The following is a 17,958-nucleotide window of genomic DNA, read 5'->3' on the forward strand; positions in this document are numbered from 1 at the left end:
CTCAAAGTACCCACAGTCACTCCAATGCAACGGAAAAGTGTGATGGAGAAGTTGGGAGTGGAAAGAGACCAAGGTCCTAACTGATCTGCAACATGTGACCATATAAATCCACGGTCCCCTTGTAAGATCCTAGAAGGGGCCCATGCACGTGAGGGGTCCTGATGCTTGAGCTTCACCAGCTTCACAGCAAGGATGTCTGGCCCCATCAGAGACCCCTTTCTTTTTTTTTTTTTTTTAAATTTTATTTTATTTTTAAACTTTACATAACTGTATTAGTTTTTCCAAATATCAAAATGAATCCGCCACAGGTATACATGTGTTCCCCATCCTGAACCCTCCTCCCTCCTCCCTCCCCATTCCATCCCTCTGGGTCGTCCCAGTGCACCAGCCCCAAGCATCCAGTATCGTGCATCGAACCTGGACTGGCAACTCATTTCATACATGATATTTTACATGTTTCAATGCCATTCTCCCAAATCTTCCCACCATCTCCCTCTCCCACAGAGTCCATAAGACTGTTCTATACATCAGTGTCTCTTTTGCTGTCTCCCTTTCTTAACATGATGCTGGTAGATGTGAAGCCTGGTCTCAGAGAAATCATTTGCTGGTGTAATGTGGTCCTTACAACCACTTGTTAAGGGAGAAATCATAGTTTAAAATATGAAAAGATAGTTTTAGAATTTCCATATTTCATGCCATTATGAACGTGATTCTCAATTTGGGAGAGTTCACAAAAGCCACAGAGAATATTGGTCTTGTCATCTCAGTGAAGTATCTATCAGCGAGGTAATTTTGTTTTCAAATCTGTCACCTAAATGTTCTAATTTAACAACTAGAACACTATTCTTTCACCATTATCCTGAGATGAGAATTAGAGTACCAAGCCTAAGCCACGCCCATACATGGTACAGTTCCGCTCTTTCCTTTACCCCCATACTGTTTCACAGATAACTCCCCAGCTGTGTATATTTCATTTTCAATTTCTAATCTCCAGCACCCCTAAGCCCAGAGCACTGGGGTATTTATTAGAGGTGTGCTGAGTACTCTACAACTAAGTTTTGCCTGAACAAACAAAGCATGTCTTTGTGATGGTTAATGATCTTGTTTCCCAAAGTGCTAAAGAATTAGAATAAAAACAAATAGCCAGTCTTTTGTAGTTTAAAGGAATTAGGATTTCCCCTAGGCTAAATTTCCATTTGAATTGCCTGAAAGTACATGAAAATCAATGTAGCTCAATAAACAGCTCTGTGTTTGAGACATAACTAGAAGAAAAATAACACATTAGACTCGGTCTTTCATCACTGTGATTTTAAAAAAGCAACACCTCCCTAACTCCCATCACAAACTTATTAACTTCTTAAGCCATATCCAGTTTGAGACTAGGTCACACTTTATAACAATGAAATGGAAATTGTATTAACTCATTAGAGCAAATTTGCTGGATAGCCATTTGTTTTATCTTTTAAAACAATTTTAGCACTCAAAATGTTGTCTGCATTATACTTTGACTCATTTATACTTAACAGTGAAATAAAAAACTCTAGTTTGGTAAACATTGCTAGGCACTTTAATAAGTGATTTACATTCTGGTATTTCATATGATTCAACGACCCTATGAGATAAATAAAATTCATGGTGAAAACATACTCAGAGAAGTTATATGATTTGCCCAAAGTCACAGAGCAAGCAAATGATGTAGCAAAGATTCAAATTCCAAAAGCTCTTAAACATCAGACACTCTGCTTCAAAATCTCATATAATAGGACCATTATAGCCACTTCACATTTGCAAAAAAAAACCCAAAACCCAATGGAGGCTAAGAACAGTTAAGTCAGTGAATAAATCACAGGATTGGTTGGGAAACATCATTTTTAAAATTTCAAAGCCCATGCCTTTTCTTATTATATTACACTGACTTTCATTAAGAAATAGTATTCAATTATCACAGATGAGCTGATCGATAATTGCTTAATGGATAAAAATGCATAAATTAACAAATGAAATGTAATTGAGGCACACAAATGCCACAAGAAAAATGAAAATGGAAGTTAAATGAAATTGAGAATAAAAAGGGAACCGTGTGCTTAAAACTAGCAATTTTTCAAATTAAGCAGAAATTATCAATACATTCCCGAATATCAAGAGCCCCCAATGGGATACTGTTCAAGAGACTACAAAGAAATTAAAAAACACTTTTCTAAAACACTCCTCTATCTAACAAACAGATGAAAACCAAAATGTCCAAAGTTTCACACCTAAATAATTATGGTATTGTTAATGCTTATTGGAATGGAGATTCAGAAATTTGCTTGGAATCTTGTTCCAGGATTTAAATAAGTTTCCAACCTTCATTAAGTCTAATCACTTTTTAAGCAATTTAAGCCCATTTTCTCCATTTGTGTCTGTGGAGAAATCAGCATCCAGTAGGGGATCTGCCATGGACAGACAGAGATCTGGGCCTTCCTCACCTTCATAACAACCTTCCGCTGGATAACTATCAGTTGCATCATTCAATCTCCCTCCTCCTCACCCTTCAGGTCACAGTCTCATCTACAGCCTCCAATGCTCTCAGATATAAATGAATGGCTCTAGGGGCAAATTTCTTGCAGCCATTGCTGAAAAGAATATTTCTTGGGGGAAAGCACAGGTTAATAATACTTAAAATTCAGTACTTAGGATTTATCATTGACCAAGATAGTTAGCTAGTGTTGACACTTTTATGGATTCCGCCTCCAAACGTCTGTTCAGTAGAGGCTGTAGTGGTATTTGTGCTGCTTCTACGCCCCCTTCACTCCAACCATAGGCCAATCGGGTAACTAGCCTCTTTCCTAAGCAAGAAGAAAAGAGAGAGCCAACCAAGCTGCTTCTGCATAGTTACAGATTCTGGTTCCAATTAAACACATTACAAATACTGAGCCTACCGAGTTAGGCCAAGTATCTTCCAGTTCACAGATCTCACACTACAGAACTGTTTTAAGTTTTGTCATATAGAAATAGTTATAATAATATTCTAATTCTGTCAACTATTACTTACAGACCACGTAGTTATATTTAATATTTTTAGATTAATTTCTGTATCCTCTAGTTATCTTTCCAATCTTATGAAAAACAAAGATAGAAACATGAGTATGATAATCTTTTGACCAATTATGGAATGTTTGCTTACAAAGGAAGACATGATGGTAGCCGAATCTCTACCAGTGCTATGAGTAGTAAACTATGCCAGTAATCATTGCTGGTGCTTCTTTGATGTGATTCAGTCATATAACTCTTAATTTATGAAAGGGTCCAACAATCTTAAATGGTTTTGAGGGGAGGAAGGGAGATATACTCATTTTAATCATAGTATTTCTAAAAGTAGATTTCTGTTTCATTTTTTTTTATCTGGATACATCATTAATCAAAGTCTAACCCAAGAAAGGAGAAGGACTTGTGACAACAAACCTGAGGATGACTTTGCTGAATACATGATTCATAATGAGAGCAAAGTGTGAACACACTAATAAAAATATCAGAATGCAATCAATCCCTTCAGGTAGTTGGGTGTTTTGCGAATACTCTAAATTCATAACCTATTTTACTCTAAAAATGCCTATGGTTTTATGGAAGCATGAAGAGTTTATGAAGACAGTAAGATGACTAATGAAGAATATTCTTTGCTTTCTATTGGGAACTTTTGTTTGCTTCTAACTGTTTAATTTCTCCTCCATCTCTCTTTCAATTAACCTCCCTGTTTGTATTCAATGAGATGGCACATAATATGGAGAAAGGAAAAAAAAATCTCGCTGATTTATGAGTCTTCTTTCATAAAGTGAAAGCTCCTTTCAGCCAGACGCCTAAGTGTTGAAATCGAGAGGAAATGAACAGAACAGTAACTCTTCTGAATGAGAAAACATACTGTAGTTTCCTGGGCTGTTTAATCAGTGGCTCACAAAGGCCTCCTTTTAAAGGACCCCTGAGACTTCACTTTGGGCATATACACAAGGTAGGAAGTAGACAGGGAAAAGCAATTGGATCTTTGTATGCAAAAATTTGGAATAACTACTTCTGAGAGTATAAAAGAGTAAAACAATGAATTAAAGGTTCTCTACATCTTTAAAAAGGTTCATTTCAAAGATTTATTTTTAAATGAATCAGATCCTTTCCTTCTACACTGTCACTCATACAGAGTATAAAAGCAACAAAACAAAATGAAACAATAGAAAGTGGAATTGTTAACCACTGCAGGACACATTAAATTATAATAAAAAGACCTGCTACTAACAAAAATCCCCTTTCTTCCCAGACATGGAGAAAGTTGTTCAAGAACAGGTCCTCTGTGGGAAACTAACCATATAATATTACCAAGGTCAGTAAGGATACCCAGAGAATGATTTGTTTGGTGGCTGTTGGTTGACAAGTTAAAATTGCCCGTGGATAACTTTACAGCACAGTTCCTCATAGTCCAAGCTATATATACATGTGTTGGTTGCACTTCCCAGGATACAAATAGTCCAGTATATAACATTTTCCTTCAGCTAGATTCAACTCACTTACGATGGGGGTGGTGGGGTCAAAAAATACAATGGAGCAGGATCAGAAGCACACTCTTCCTGCCCTGCTTCTAGTGTGCACCCATTCTGGGACTGGGGCATGGAGCTGCCTGATCACAGGGATACTACACTGTCTCTTGTACATCCTCAGAAAAGATGCAAATCGTGGTTGTCAACTATTTTCTGCCTTGCTGTAGCTCTCAAGTGGGGCTCGCGTGAGCAACAGGCAGCCCCTTCCCTGTGGAGCCTCCCTTAAAGCGTACAGGAGGGCAGAGCCTCATGAGGGAAGGATGTTAGGGGTGAGCTCTCTGCAAGGGTCCTGCACGTGCACGTTGGCAGTTTACCCCAGTAAGACTACAGGCTCCCCAGTTGTTGGCAGGAGCTCACCTTTAACAGGTGACCCTGTAAGGCCTGATCTTCAGACAAACACCATTTCTCAAATTACAAAATTTTTGTAGGATCATGCCATTTATAATTAATATTGTACACTTTCACTGAAGTGAGGCAGAAATGTATTACTTAACTTCTGTTGCATTTTCTTTAAATAAATGTTTTACTTTCAGTGACTAAAACAGTAAAGGCAAAGGCACTTAACACCTGAAAATATAGAACCAGTATATGTATTCTGGGTACTTTTGTATCCAGGCTAAATAGCACTTACATACCAACATTTTGATCTTAAACACCTATTTGATTGTCTTATTTAACCAACACATGTGCCAGAACCTCATCATATTTTAAGAAGTGTGAAGCATATAAATATAAGAAAAACTAGAATTGTGCATTTTACTCTACTTTCTCACAGTACTACAATATAAAGTCATAAAAACTCAAATTTCTTTTTTAGAGACTCAAATAGATGGACAAGTGCTAAGATGTGAGATTCTGGACTCTAATGGGAGTCCAAAAGGCTATATACTGGGAATCTTTTTTTCAAGTAAAAAATACTGCTTTTCCACAGTGGCAATATGTAACAGACAAAGGAATATTCAATAAGAGTTGGTTTATAAGAAATTAAATCCTCCTTCTATGAGTCAATTTTGGTGGCCATCCCCCAAAACAATGAATAAAATATGCTTATACTTCACACTTGATACAGCGGTTTTAAAAAGAACTGGATTATAACAAATTCATTTCTCTGTACAGCAGAAACTGACAGAACACTGTAAAGCAATTATATTCCAATAAGAACTTTAAAACATTAGAAAAATAAAAACAACTGGATTGCAATTGGAAAATGAGGACCTTATTTTAAAATGAAGTTATTCCTTTGGAAGAAAGAGGAGGACAAATTATCAATAATTAGAAGAGTTTTTCCAAGGTGAAACGCAGCACCTTGTGAGCTGTTAGGGTACTCGGGGCAGGGGGCGGGGCCGGGGCAGGGGGCGGGCCTACCGATGGTGCAGTGCTCTCCGTTCCAGCCCTGGCTGCATTCACACTTGCCATCCTTGCACGTCCCATGCTCGGCGCAACGCGGGTGGCAGGCTCTCTGATTGCAGGCTGGGCCCGTCCAGCCTTCTTCACAGCGACAGGACCCCCCCATGCAAACACCGTGTGAGCCACAGTCCACGGAACAGATTTCTAGATGTAAAACAGAGGAAGCAGGTCAAGAGAGAACAGTAGAGGGGAGTGAGAAGGGGAGTTAATAAGCAGTGCTTCGTCTTCAACTCTAACCTGTGACAGTGAAAAGCAAAATCCTTGAACATAAGCACGAAAGTATTTACCTACTAAGTCATTTTACCTACTAAGTAAATTTCAGTATCGGCGGCTAAGAATGATAAACGTAGTTTTACTTTTTTAAATTTTACATTCTGCCATATCGGGGATAAAATGCACATAATAATTATGCTATAAACAATTTCCTATATTTATATATGTGTGTACACACACATTACTAACAAAACAGAACATATGATTCATAATGAGAAGAAAATATGTGCACACACACTTATATGTTTCTCAGAGGAAGTTTTTGGCAGCTAGGAACACATGTACATATACATCAAATTGATATAAAATTTATGAAATAAATTTGTATGTGTCTATGTATGTCAGGTATTTAACAGGAGTTGGGTTTCACCAGGGTAGCAAAAATTGAAAAGGAGTTATTTTTAATCTTATAGTTTACATTTTTAAAATATTTAGAAACTTTCATTAGAAAGAATCTGTTATTAAAAAAAGTGAAAAAAAAAAAAGAATCTATTATAGTATGCATATTAGCTTGGGTCTGACACACAAACAAACTGCTTAAATAAAATAAACTGTTGTTTTTTTTCTAGACAGTGTATTTGTACTGCTGACAGAAGTTGCTGAGCAAAACAATAATAGAAAACCAGTTTAATAATATATATAACCATGAACTCTAACATTTGAAAAGCAAGGTTTTCCAATTACTACAATTACTGAAAAGAGCACAAGTCACCAAAGGACTTTTAAAACGGTAACAAGAAGTTAGGTCATTAAAACAGAATTCAGGCATCTGACCTAAGTTTTTTCTTAAAAAGTTTTCTTAAAAGTTTTTTTTTTGACGAGATCCAGTTAAGAGAGACAGACAGACAGACAGAACTCTGAGGGTATTTTATTTTTTACTTTTTACATATAAAGTTAAATAAAATGAACTATTTTTTTTCTTAAGATTGGAAGACTATTGTTTAGTTTTGTTTTTTTTCCCAACAATAAACATAATGAATAAAAACCTAAGATCATTTCTAACAAACAGGAAATGGACTAGATGAATTTTAAAATAAAAAATAGCCAGTCCCTGTTTAGGTAGTCACATGCATGATCCCAGAGTTCCCCAGTCATTGGCCAGATAATATTTCTCAGACAGTGGACTTCACAGGGCTGCAGAATTTTTAAAAACTTGATCCAGACTCTGTGACCGTGGTGAACATTCCTTATAAACAACAGTCAGGGATATGAGCTGGAGGAGAGTGGCATGTGGTTTTTCACGCCACATTTTCTAACTCCTTTGAATTAAATTTTTGATTAAAGGATCCAAGATGTTTTGATTAACTTCAGAGGAACAGAATGCCACCTGAGCTTCAGAAGAGCGAGGTTTCTTTCTGAGGTTCCCTTTTTTATTCAATCTAATCAATTTTTCATTAGGGTGAAGGTGTTTATCAGCGTTCAGCACACTTGCTTTGAGCAAGGTGCGTCAATCTTTGTAATGAACTTATTAATTAGAGTTAATTTAATTGAAGTGGAATTGAAGGGCTAATTAATGGACAAACTGCTGCTGGAGAGAGAGGAGAGCTCTGTTGCTTTCAAACCTATAAACTTTCTGATGGAAATAATTCATTTCTTCTCTTTTAGCAGCTTAACCAAATGTTTCTTCAGGTGTAAAACCTACTCTCATATTGAATTTAGATCTCTGAAGGTCATTTCCACAACAACAATAGAGGCAGCTGGTAGTGTTCTGCTTTAGAATTCAATAGGTTAGAAATGCAAAATGCTACTGCTTTTAAATCACGAATGTAGATTAACAAAGATGTTTTCCTAAACTTTCAATGAGAACTGTGCGATATGCAGACTAATTGGAGGCACATGAATCCAGATGTTTTCACAGGATAGCCCTATGTGTGTTTGAGATCTTTACTAACAATTCTAAGTAAGTTTTCTGTCTTTCGGCAGCTAATAGTAAAGTTTAATAAAGTTTTGTTCTGTGCTTAACTACTTTTTCCCAAAGAAGTATATTGTGTTTATTAGTCAACTCTCTATATTGAGAATTTAATAAGTGTGCATTTTGCATTGAGGATTTAAAGATGAACAGGATGAAGACCTTCACTCATTATGTCTAAACAGTCAGATATACAAGTAAAATTAGATTTTAAGCTAGCAAAATAGTAACAGCAGTATGAAAAAAATCAGTCTAAATATGTAAAATAATGATACGTAATTTTGGCAGTCAGTTTAATTTTTTAACTAACACTGATATCTTTTTGGCTATTCATAACAATACCATTTTTACCATTTTATGAAGAAGATCAAATTACTTTTTGAGCTATTTAATATCAATTACAAACCATCCTTTATAAAATAATCCTGGTAATGTATTAAATAAGTTTACATGAAACAAAAATGGAGCCATTGTTTTGTTCTTTTCCAACTTGGAAAACTGTGGGAAACAAATTAGAATGACAATATTTCAAATAAATATTATTTTATAACTAGTATTATTATGCCTATTTCACCAATGGAGGCAGAGAGGCCTGAATCAAGTAGCTTTATACAAGTAATTTTATCTATAAACTTTAATTGGATTTTTACATTTTTTAGTATAGAAGCTGAAAATGTAAATAAAAACCCTAAAGAAAGAGCTAAATGCCTATATTGCTCTTGTAATTATATTTTTTTAAAGTGGAGGACAAAATGAGCTAACATGTTTTTGAAAATAATGCCATGCATCCATGCTTTGATAAACCTTGGTTGGTGATGATTTTTTAAAACTCATTACTGAGACATTCAAGGTCCTCTGCAAGTCAGCCCCCAATTTAGGTTTTTTCACTCTTATTTATCCTATACACCTTGCCCGCTCTGACAGTCATGAATCTTCTAACCAAATTCTTCGGCTCACCAAGCTCTCTGAATCAACTCGCGTGTCTATGAGGCAGTGACGGGCATATTATAGACACTGTCTGTCTTCACAAGACTAGGGAAGCAGAGGACAAGGAGGGAAGGAAGACTGAAGGAAGGAAAGGAGAGGGGAAGGGAAAGGGGAAGAAAAGAAAGAAGGAAAAAGAAAGAGAGAGCAAGAAAGAAAATTCCTAAGTTGCTCCTTTAACTAGGATATCTACTTATGAGTTCAACAGAAGTTTTCCATCAATACCACAAATTAACCTATATAAGACTTTCTCTAGTTTGGGCTTCTGATAGTCAATTTGTAACAGGTGAAGAGTGGTCGGTGAATCTTTCATGCCAATATTGACTCCTAGGGCAGCAGACACGTTACCCAAGTTCCTCAAAAATGCCAGGAAAGAGAGAGTTCAGAGCTCATGCTCTTAAGTACTTTCTACTACTGTTCCCCTAGTCAAAAAATATTCCCTCAACCTCCACACTAACTGCAATCTTGAAAATAAGGAAAGAAATATTAAAAATCTTGTAAACTTTCAATATGCATCAAAAGTGAAAGTGAAGTCACTCAGTTGTGTCTGACTCTTCGCGACCCCATGGACTGCAGCCCACCAGGGCCCTCCTAATATGCATCAAGGCAGGATCTAAATATTGACTGAATTTAGTGCATTAGTCCATGTAACACTCAATAGAATATTAAACTGGAGCGTATTGGTTTCTAAGTATTTCATGTGTGTTTATCTTATCTCCCCAATGAAACTATAATCTTCATTCCAGTATTCTTGCCTGGAAAATTCCCTGGACGGAGAAGCTGGGTGGGCTACGGTCCATGGGATTGCAGAGAGTCAGACACTACTGAGGGACTGAGCACACAGATTAGAATAGCTTCTATCCATACTGTGTGACTAGCGAATGGTCACAGAATTAATTCATGGGTTGCAAACGGCAATAAAAAAGAACAGACTTGAGAGAAAGTATCACTATACATCACTTTGTAAAGCTCTCATTTCAGTGATGTGAGTAAATGCACACAAAGGTATATGAGCTCACAATGTAAAAATACATTTAAGACCACAGGTCATTTAGGTCATGGTCAAAACCTTGAAAGCCACTATTCTAGAGGGCAGGAATGATTGATTATTCTTTAATCCCTTTGAGGCCTGTCTCAAAGCCATGCACAGAGTTGGTGCATAAAAACATGACTGACTGAATAAAATTACTACTTGCCATTTCTATTATAATCATACAGTGGCAATTAAAAACTCAGTGTTGAACTATTATGTACACCATAATATCTATATGTGTATACTCTTTATTGTGATCATATTAAAAGTCTTCTGTTGTCACATAATTTTTTAATTGAGGTTTCTCTGTTTATGAGATAATGTACATTAATCTCCAAGTTGTACATAGGCCTTCAGAGTTGAGAAGAAAGAGGGCTTTATTGAACTGAAATATTTCTTCTTTACAATAATACTAAAGGAGAACTTTTTTTAATACTAAAGGAGAAATTTTAATGACAAATGATGAAGCCTCTTTTTTTCCATATTAAAAGAGAACAAATCTCATTACTTTTAACATTTCTTTCTATAAATGGTCACTTTAATAAAATCTATATTAAGAGTAATAAGAGTGTTTTAAAAATTATTGGGCTGGTCAAAAAGTTACTTTGGGTTTTTCTGTAAGACACTATGGAAAAATCCCAATGTACTTTTCGGCCAACCTAATAAAATATGGTAACCTTTGCGTGTGTGTGCTCAGTCATGTCTGACTCTTTGCAACTCCATGGACCAGGCTCCTCTGTTCCTGGGATTTTTCAGGCAAGCAAGTGGAGTGGGTTGCCATTTCCTCCTCCAGGGGATCTTCCCAACTAAGGGATCGAACTCTTGTCTCTTGGGTCCCCTGCATCGGCAGGCGGATTCTCTAACACTGCATCACCTGGGAAGCCATGGTAAACGTTAGCTAAACAATACTAAGCGCTCAAATGCATGAGCCTCACCGTTGGAGCAGTCTGGGCCAGTCCAATTACGGTCACAAGTACAGGAGCCACTTTCTTGAAGATACGTTCCATGGCCAGAGCACTGGTCTGGACACATGCTCTTGAGAATTTCACAGTTGTTACCACCCCATCCAGGATTGCAGTGACATTCCCCATGGATACACACACCGTGATTAGAACATCCAGGGTCTAGACAGTCAGCTAGTGGAAAGAAAAGAGAACCAATTTACCATTAAATCTAGAACATATACCCAGTACATACAGAACAAAGAATTAAATCCCAATTTACCTGAACATTTTGGCTACTCAGATATTTACCTACCATTTGTAAGAACTTGTTTCTGAAAATGCAGAGAATTTATGCAATAAAGCCTTAAGAGACATGCCATTTAGGTAATGGAGACTCTCACAAAGATTTGTAATTCTCACTTCTGCTTTTGAGACGACTGCTTTCCATTCTGCCCAATCAGAAAGTAATAAGTATTGGCTTCACTATAACAAAATCTGAATCAGCTGGCCTAATCCATAACCACTGAATACGGACAGCTGTGTGGGACCCTCACATGTTTGAGAAATAAATGAGTTGCATACCCTCTATCCTTCTTAATTCACTTTAATGTGCTTTAGATGACGAGATTTAATTTAGCAATTTGACTCAATAAAACTTTACACTTGTAGGGTCAATGGCCTGAAAATTTAATTTCAGAGATTTAATTGCATTACTTTGTGTGTGCAGATCAATAAAATCAATTTGATTGAAGAACGGAAATGGTGCTTTTCTGCTTTTTGAAAAAACTAGCTCAAATGCACTTTATAGTATAGTATCTTAACTATCATCATTATATACAGTTATGGAGCAAACCCATGATGTATCTTTTCCCATCAGTCTATTATATTCAATATTCATCTTTCTAGAGATACCAAATGCTAACAAATTTAGGGGCTGGCATCAAGGTGAAAAATGTCAAAAAATAAATAAACAGTCTACTGTTGGTTCCAAGACACAAGTTTTCTCTTATTTTCTCAGAGTGAAAAAAAAAAATTATTCACAACAATTGAGAAAGAGCAAAGGGACTCCTTGGTATTTTTTCTTTTTATTAGGTAAAATGTTCATGAAGCAACGCCTCCATGAATATGGAAATCAAAATTACCTTCAGAAGGAGGCATATAAAAAGATTCATTGCTAAACTAAAGGTTACACATATCACCTGTTTTTTCTTTATGAATAGCTAAGAACAGACTTCGGCAAATATTGACATGTTTACCTTCTTCGCAATTTTCTCCTTTGTATCCGGAGTTGCAAGCACAAGAGCCCATGATGCAAATCCCACGGCCCCCGCACTGCGGGTCGATGCATTGCGTCGTGGGCACATCGCATTCTGTGCCCTTCCAGCCGCTGAAACACAGGCAACGGCCCTTGGAGTACTGGCCGTTGCCGCTACACAGCACCGGACAGGCTGCTGCGAAATAAAACACGGCAGGGGAATCATCAGCCGCGTTTCCCATCGAGATTCGCTCAAAGCAGCAGCATGTCGTTAGAACAAGCAGTATGCCATTTCTCCACCCCTCCACCCCCCACCTTCTTTCCTGTCTTGGGAGTTTCCTGAATGACTCGTGTTTCTACAGCTTATTTATCTTGGCTTAAGAAAAGAATCTATGTCGCATACCTCTTGAACAATCCGGACCCAGAAATCCTGGAAAACAATGGCAGGTTCCAGAAACGCACTCTCCATTTCCATGGCAATTTCTGGGACATTCCACCACAGACTCTGAAGAAAAGAAATAGAAGTGATCCTTGCTGTGCACCCTGCCTCCTGTGCAAGGCAAACGGTGTCACTTTGATCATTTTAGCTACATCTTGAAGGAAGTATGGATGGCTGGCTCCATAACCCCAGAAAGGATTCATTTATACCAGACTGTGTATGTGCTAGGTCGCTTCAGTCGTGTCTGACTCTTTGTGACCCCATGGACTGTAGCCTGCCAGGCTCCTCTGTCCATGGGATTCTCTAGGCAAGAGGACTGGAGTGGGTTGCTGTGGGGAAAGAGCACGTAGCCAAGATGGCGAAAGTCGAGCTCTCAGGCCCTCTCGCCCCGCATCCTGTAAAGAATGACTTTGTATGGTTATGTAATAGCTGAGATCACTTATAGCACTGAGCATGCATATCACATTGCACCTGCTTGGCCATGGGCCACTTTGGTTCTATAAATGTATACAAGCCCCACCTGAGAAACCCCTTTTGCTGCTGCATCAGTCTGGAGAGAATAAACATGTCTGCAGTTCCTACAGCTCCTGGAGTTTTCTTCCAGCTTCTCTGCTTTGTGCCTTACCTACCCTGGGTTCAGCGAACAGTGTGGGAAGTGAGACAGTTGCCATTTCCTACTCCAGGGGATCTTCCTGACCCAGGGACTGAACCTGTGTCTCCTCCACTGGTAGGCACATTCTTGACAACTAAGCCACCTGCCTCTCTGATGTCTCCTTCAGTGGCAGGCAAGTTATCACCAGCGCCACGTGGGAAGCCCCTAATACCAGATTATTCGAACAGTAAAGCAAAACACTGCTAATTTCAAACACAGGTGTTTTTAACTGTTTTTGTGATACACTCTCCTCCTCCAAGCTACTTTCGAATAACACTCTTTCAGTGCTTCATGGTTTGTCATATATTCATAAACAAACAATTTAAAAAATAACTTCTCATAATTACTTCAGGCTCTAACATCCCAGGACTCACTCAGGACTGGTGAAGGTAATTTAGTTTCTATTTAACACAGCGTTGAGGCCGGACGCCTGGAAGTGATACCTGGAAGATGGTCCTTACCTATCACTATGGTGTTGAAGGACACCTGCTCTGCATTCTTCCCATCATTATAAAAAGCCAGATGCCAGATTCCGGAATCCAAGTACTGGATAAAGCCGGCCTCGTGGAGACTGACGGACCTTGCCTGCCGCCCAGCTCTTTCGGACTCCAGCAGGTTCCGCTGCTCTCTTGCGATCAACCTGCTGCCATCTAGGAGCTCCACAAAGTCATACTGAGGACGAGGACAAGGAAGACTGTTTAGCAGTTGGAAATACTGCAATGGCAGGAAAACATTCCTGATGGACAGGTCTTATAGGTATCGTATTTACAGGGGTGATGGAGATTACCGCCTGCATACGGTTGTTCTATTTAACATCACGGACCATTTCTTCCCTTAATTCTATTTAATTCTTCCGACTGCTGAAAAGTTTGTGAGTGTAAGCTATAGAGAACAGACCTGGGGTTTGCCAAGGGGCAGGGTAGGGGAGGGATGGAGTGGGCGTTTGGGACTGCCGGGTGCAAACCATTGTATGTAGGATGGATAAATAAGGTTTTACTGTATAGCACAGGGAAATAATACTCACCATCCCACAATAACATGGAAAAGAATGTATGTATAACTGAATCCTTTTGCTGTACAGCAGAAATTAATACAGTGTTGTTTAATCAACTATACTTCAATAAACTATAAATTTTTTTTTTTTTTTTACAAAATTTGTGAGTCTAGGCAATTTGGGGCTACAACCATAAACCTCCATCATTTTTACTTGGACATAAGATGATCTCTTAAGGTTTTCTCCTTATTAATACTTAAGTAGTAACCACTGCTACTGAATACTTATTCTGTGCCAGGATTATTTTTGATCATCATTAACAACATTTCTAGGAAGACGTTATTGTTTACACTTTAAAGATGAGGGAAACTGAAACCCGAGAAGCCTGAGCAGGGTCAGATAGCTGGTCCGTGGTCCAGGTGGTTTGTGAACTGCAATGAGCTTTGCTCCAAAGCTTGGGCTGTTTCTACTACCTGACTCCACACCTCTCTGTGACTCTGATATGACCACTGCAAGCACCATGGACAAAGCCAGCGTGGAGTTTTACTTAGTTGCAGTTAGATTAAAAACATATAATAAGATGCCTTTACATCTTTGATGGGCTCTTCTGTCCATGGAATTTTCCTGGCAAGAATACTGGAGTGGGTTGCCACTTCCTTTTCCAGAGGGGTTCTGAAAGGATGAGCCAATTATTATCATGAAGTCAATCACCATTAAACAATATTTATTCTAGTAAGATTAATCATGAACACTGGGCAGCTGGAAGAATTTAACCAGAGAATTCAAAGGTAATTTTTAAAAAATGTGATGTGGCTGGTAATAGTGGGATAATATTTTGTAGTCAGAGATAATTCAGCGAATTTGGAAGACACTGCAAAGACTTTTCCAACACAGTTTTAATAAACTTGTTCAACAATAGTTTCTTAAAAGTAATTATTCAGTGTCTATAGACTTTTACCCAGTTTCACTTTATTCCTGAGGTATGTATTGATGGTGAAAAGCACACTGCAGCACTATCTTTAATCATTAATGTCAGGGCACTGCACGTGTGAAGCATTAATATTCTACTTTCTGATAGATTTCTTAAATGGAATTTCATCAGAGGTCTATTTAAGGAAAACTTATTTATAATGAATCCCTTAATACAATCAAATTGGAAAAAAAAATCAGTTGTTGGGATTCAGAGAATCACAGTTTAATGTGTTGCCACTGTACGTCGACCTTTTCCTGTTACTACTGGACAGAATTTAGAATATCTAATTCAGCTTCCAACATACTAAATATTAAATTTAAGTATAAAAGCATTTTTTTGTTATTTTTTTGTGCAGTCGAACTATACTATAACATCATTCAGCTGTGAGGAATGTAGAAAAAGCAATAATGTGATTAGCATTCAAACTTTTTTTTTTTTTATCTTACAAGAATGAAGATAATGACTGGTGTGGACACTTGAACTACAAAAATTTCACTGGAATTATATTCCAAAATTATCAGAGGAAATTAACTCAGCAGTTCTGAATGGTGCCTCTGTCTCAAATAAACCATTCATTTTCTTATCAGTTTTAAATAGTTGCATGAGCATGGCAAAAAGGCCAGAAAAAGTTTCTTTTGATGGTCCTACTGCATATAAACATTTTTCTCCCCTAGCATAAACACAGTCCCTGAAAAAGTGAAAAGGAGGAAATTTTGAATTTTAGTAGGTCTTTCAAGCCCTGTGAAGTGTCACCTTTCATCACAGAAATCATTTTGCATCACACTTTGAACAGTAAACTAAGGCTGGAGTGGTAAGCATGATGCTTGTGCTGAGGAGTAGCTGATTGTGGAGTAAGTATCTACCCAGCTCTAGGCTCTTTCCTGGGGACGTTTCACACACAACTTCAGGAGGATATTCAAATACCTAAAGATAGGTTCCCTATTTAATACTACAGTCATTGCTACAAAAAAGAAGCAAGTTATATGGAATAGAAATTTAGTAACCTTTGTTCTTTGGGTGTACTGTAATGACTTAAGGGCAAACCTGAGTTTTGTTCTGTAATACCTATTCATAAGATTCTTACGGATTTTTTGTGCAGCAAGTCTTAGAATCCTGTTATTTTTAGGACAAAATTCAGTCTCACACATTGGGGGAGCGATCATGAGACAAAGCTTATACTGAAGGTATTTTGATGGTTCGTTTCTGAACAGATTATCCTTATTCTTAACACAGTTCAGCTACTAAAATCATGAGAACTCAGAATCTATGAATACCTAACTGTGCTCTCAACTTTTTGATGGTGATTTAGTCTCACTGTAAACACAGAGGAGGAAGCGATTTTAGAGATCACCTGATTCAACTCATTCATTTTACAGACAGACAGTGAGTCACCAGGAAGTTAGATCTGTTCAAGGTCACAAGGTCAAAAAGTGGCGACCCAGGTTTCTGACTCCCATTCTAAAACAGCTTCATGCAAATGCACTCAAAGGATACAGTATGCTATTAACTGTATAAAGCGTTAAATTGCTTCCTTAGGCTTCTAACTGTCCAGGAGAATGAATCGGGCATCAGGGGGAAGAAAGTCAATTGATTCCTTGGCAACAGTCACACGGACAGTTTTATAACGGGTCACAAAGACTTTCAAAACTCAAGTGATTATTCTGAATGGTTGGCCAATTTTAATTATTTCGGGCTGATTTATTTAACGTTCCCCAGAAACAGAGAAATGTTCAATTTGGGCTGCTTTATAGCATATTTCATGTTTAAACACTGAACTCGGAAACAGCTGTTTGCTCTGCTGATCCTGAATAAACCGGAGGAAGGAACTCTAATAACTGTGGAGCTTAAGAAAATGCATAACCTACTTAAACACATACATTGTGGTAGAAAAGAAAAGTGAATATCACGTATCTTGTGTTTAAATACCAGAAGAATTATGAGAAAACCTGAACTACACCTTTTATTCCCTAGTCTTTTATGGTATATATAACTTGCAAAAAGTCAATTCTAAATCTTTAAATAAGCCTTTAAAGTGCTCAATGCATTAATTTTTTCCTTGAAATTAATCTTTGGAATTTACAGGTTACAAGCTTGCTATTGTACTTAGAGGTATGTTTCTTGAGTTATAAAAATAATTTAATCACACGTGATTCCAATGGAAAAAAGTTTTTTTTTTTTTTTTCTATTTCACTGGAATATTGTTTACTAAATGTAATCTATCTGCTATAACTGAAGTCATGGAGAGCCACTTCTACTTAAGAAAAGGTTGTCATTACATCCTAGTTAGTATCACCTGTAACATGAACTATAGTCAGATGTAACTATAATCTAAAATTTATAATTGGACCCTACCTAGAACATAATAAGAGGTATTTCGATATGAGAGCATTAAAGGCATTAGTTTAACAATGTAGATATGAAAAATGTTAACTCAGAAAAATGAATACACCAAAGTATGGCATTCAAAAAATTCAGTTGTATGAATTATATATGTATATGAAACTTTTTTAATCCAGGACATTAGAGAAAGCAT

General features: G+C 37.4%; 1 protein-coding gene across 9 annotated transcripts in view; it reads right to left on the reverse strand.

Moving 5' to 3' along the window:
• The window catches only part of TENM3 (teneurin transmembrane protein 3), a 1,064,917-nt gene that overhangs the window by 108,773 nt on the left and 938,186 nt on the right, over positions 1-17,958 (reverse strand). For 8 of the 9 annotated variants that reach the window (XM_044938509.2, XM_044938511.2, XM_044938515.2 and 5 more), the window contains 5 exons: positions 13,920-14,130; positions 12,771-12,872; positions 12,369-12,563; positions 11,104-11,304; positions 5,928-6,113 (listed from right to left, as the gene is read on the reverse strand). In XM_044938509.2, the coding sequence (XP_044794444.1) occupies positions 5,928-6,113; positions 11,104-11,304; positions 12,369-12,563; positions 12,771-12,872; positions 13,920-14,130 (895 nt within the window). The remainder of the gene's footprint in view (positions 1-5,927; positions 6,114-11,103; positions 11,305-12,368; positions 12,564-12,770; positions 12,873-13,919; positions 14,131-17,958) is intronic. The other variant, XM_044938517.2, reaches the window with a different exon arrangement.

Source organism: Bubalus bubalis, chromosome 1 (genome assembly GCF_019923935.1).
Source record: "Bubalus bubalis isolate 160015118507 breed Murrah chromosome 1, NDDB_SH_1, whole genome shotgun sequence".
Classification (NCBI taxonomy): Eukaryota; Metazoa; Chordata; class Mammalia; order Artiodactyla; family Bovidae; genus Bubalus; species Bubalus bubalis.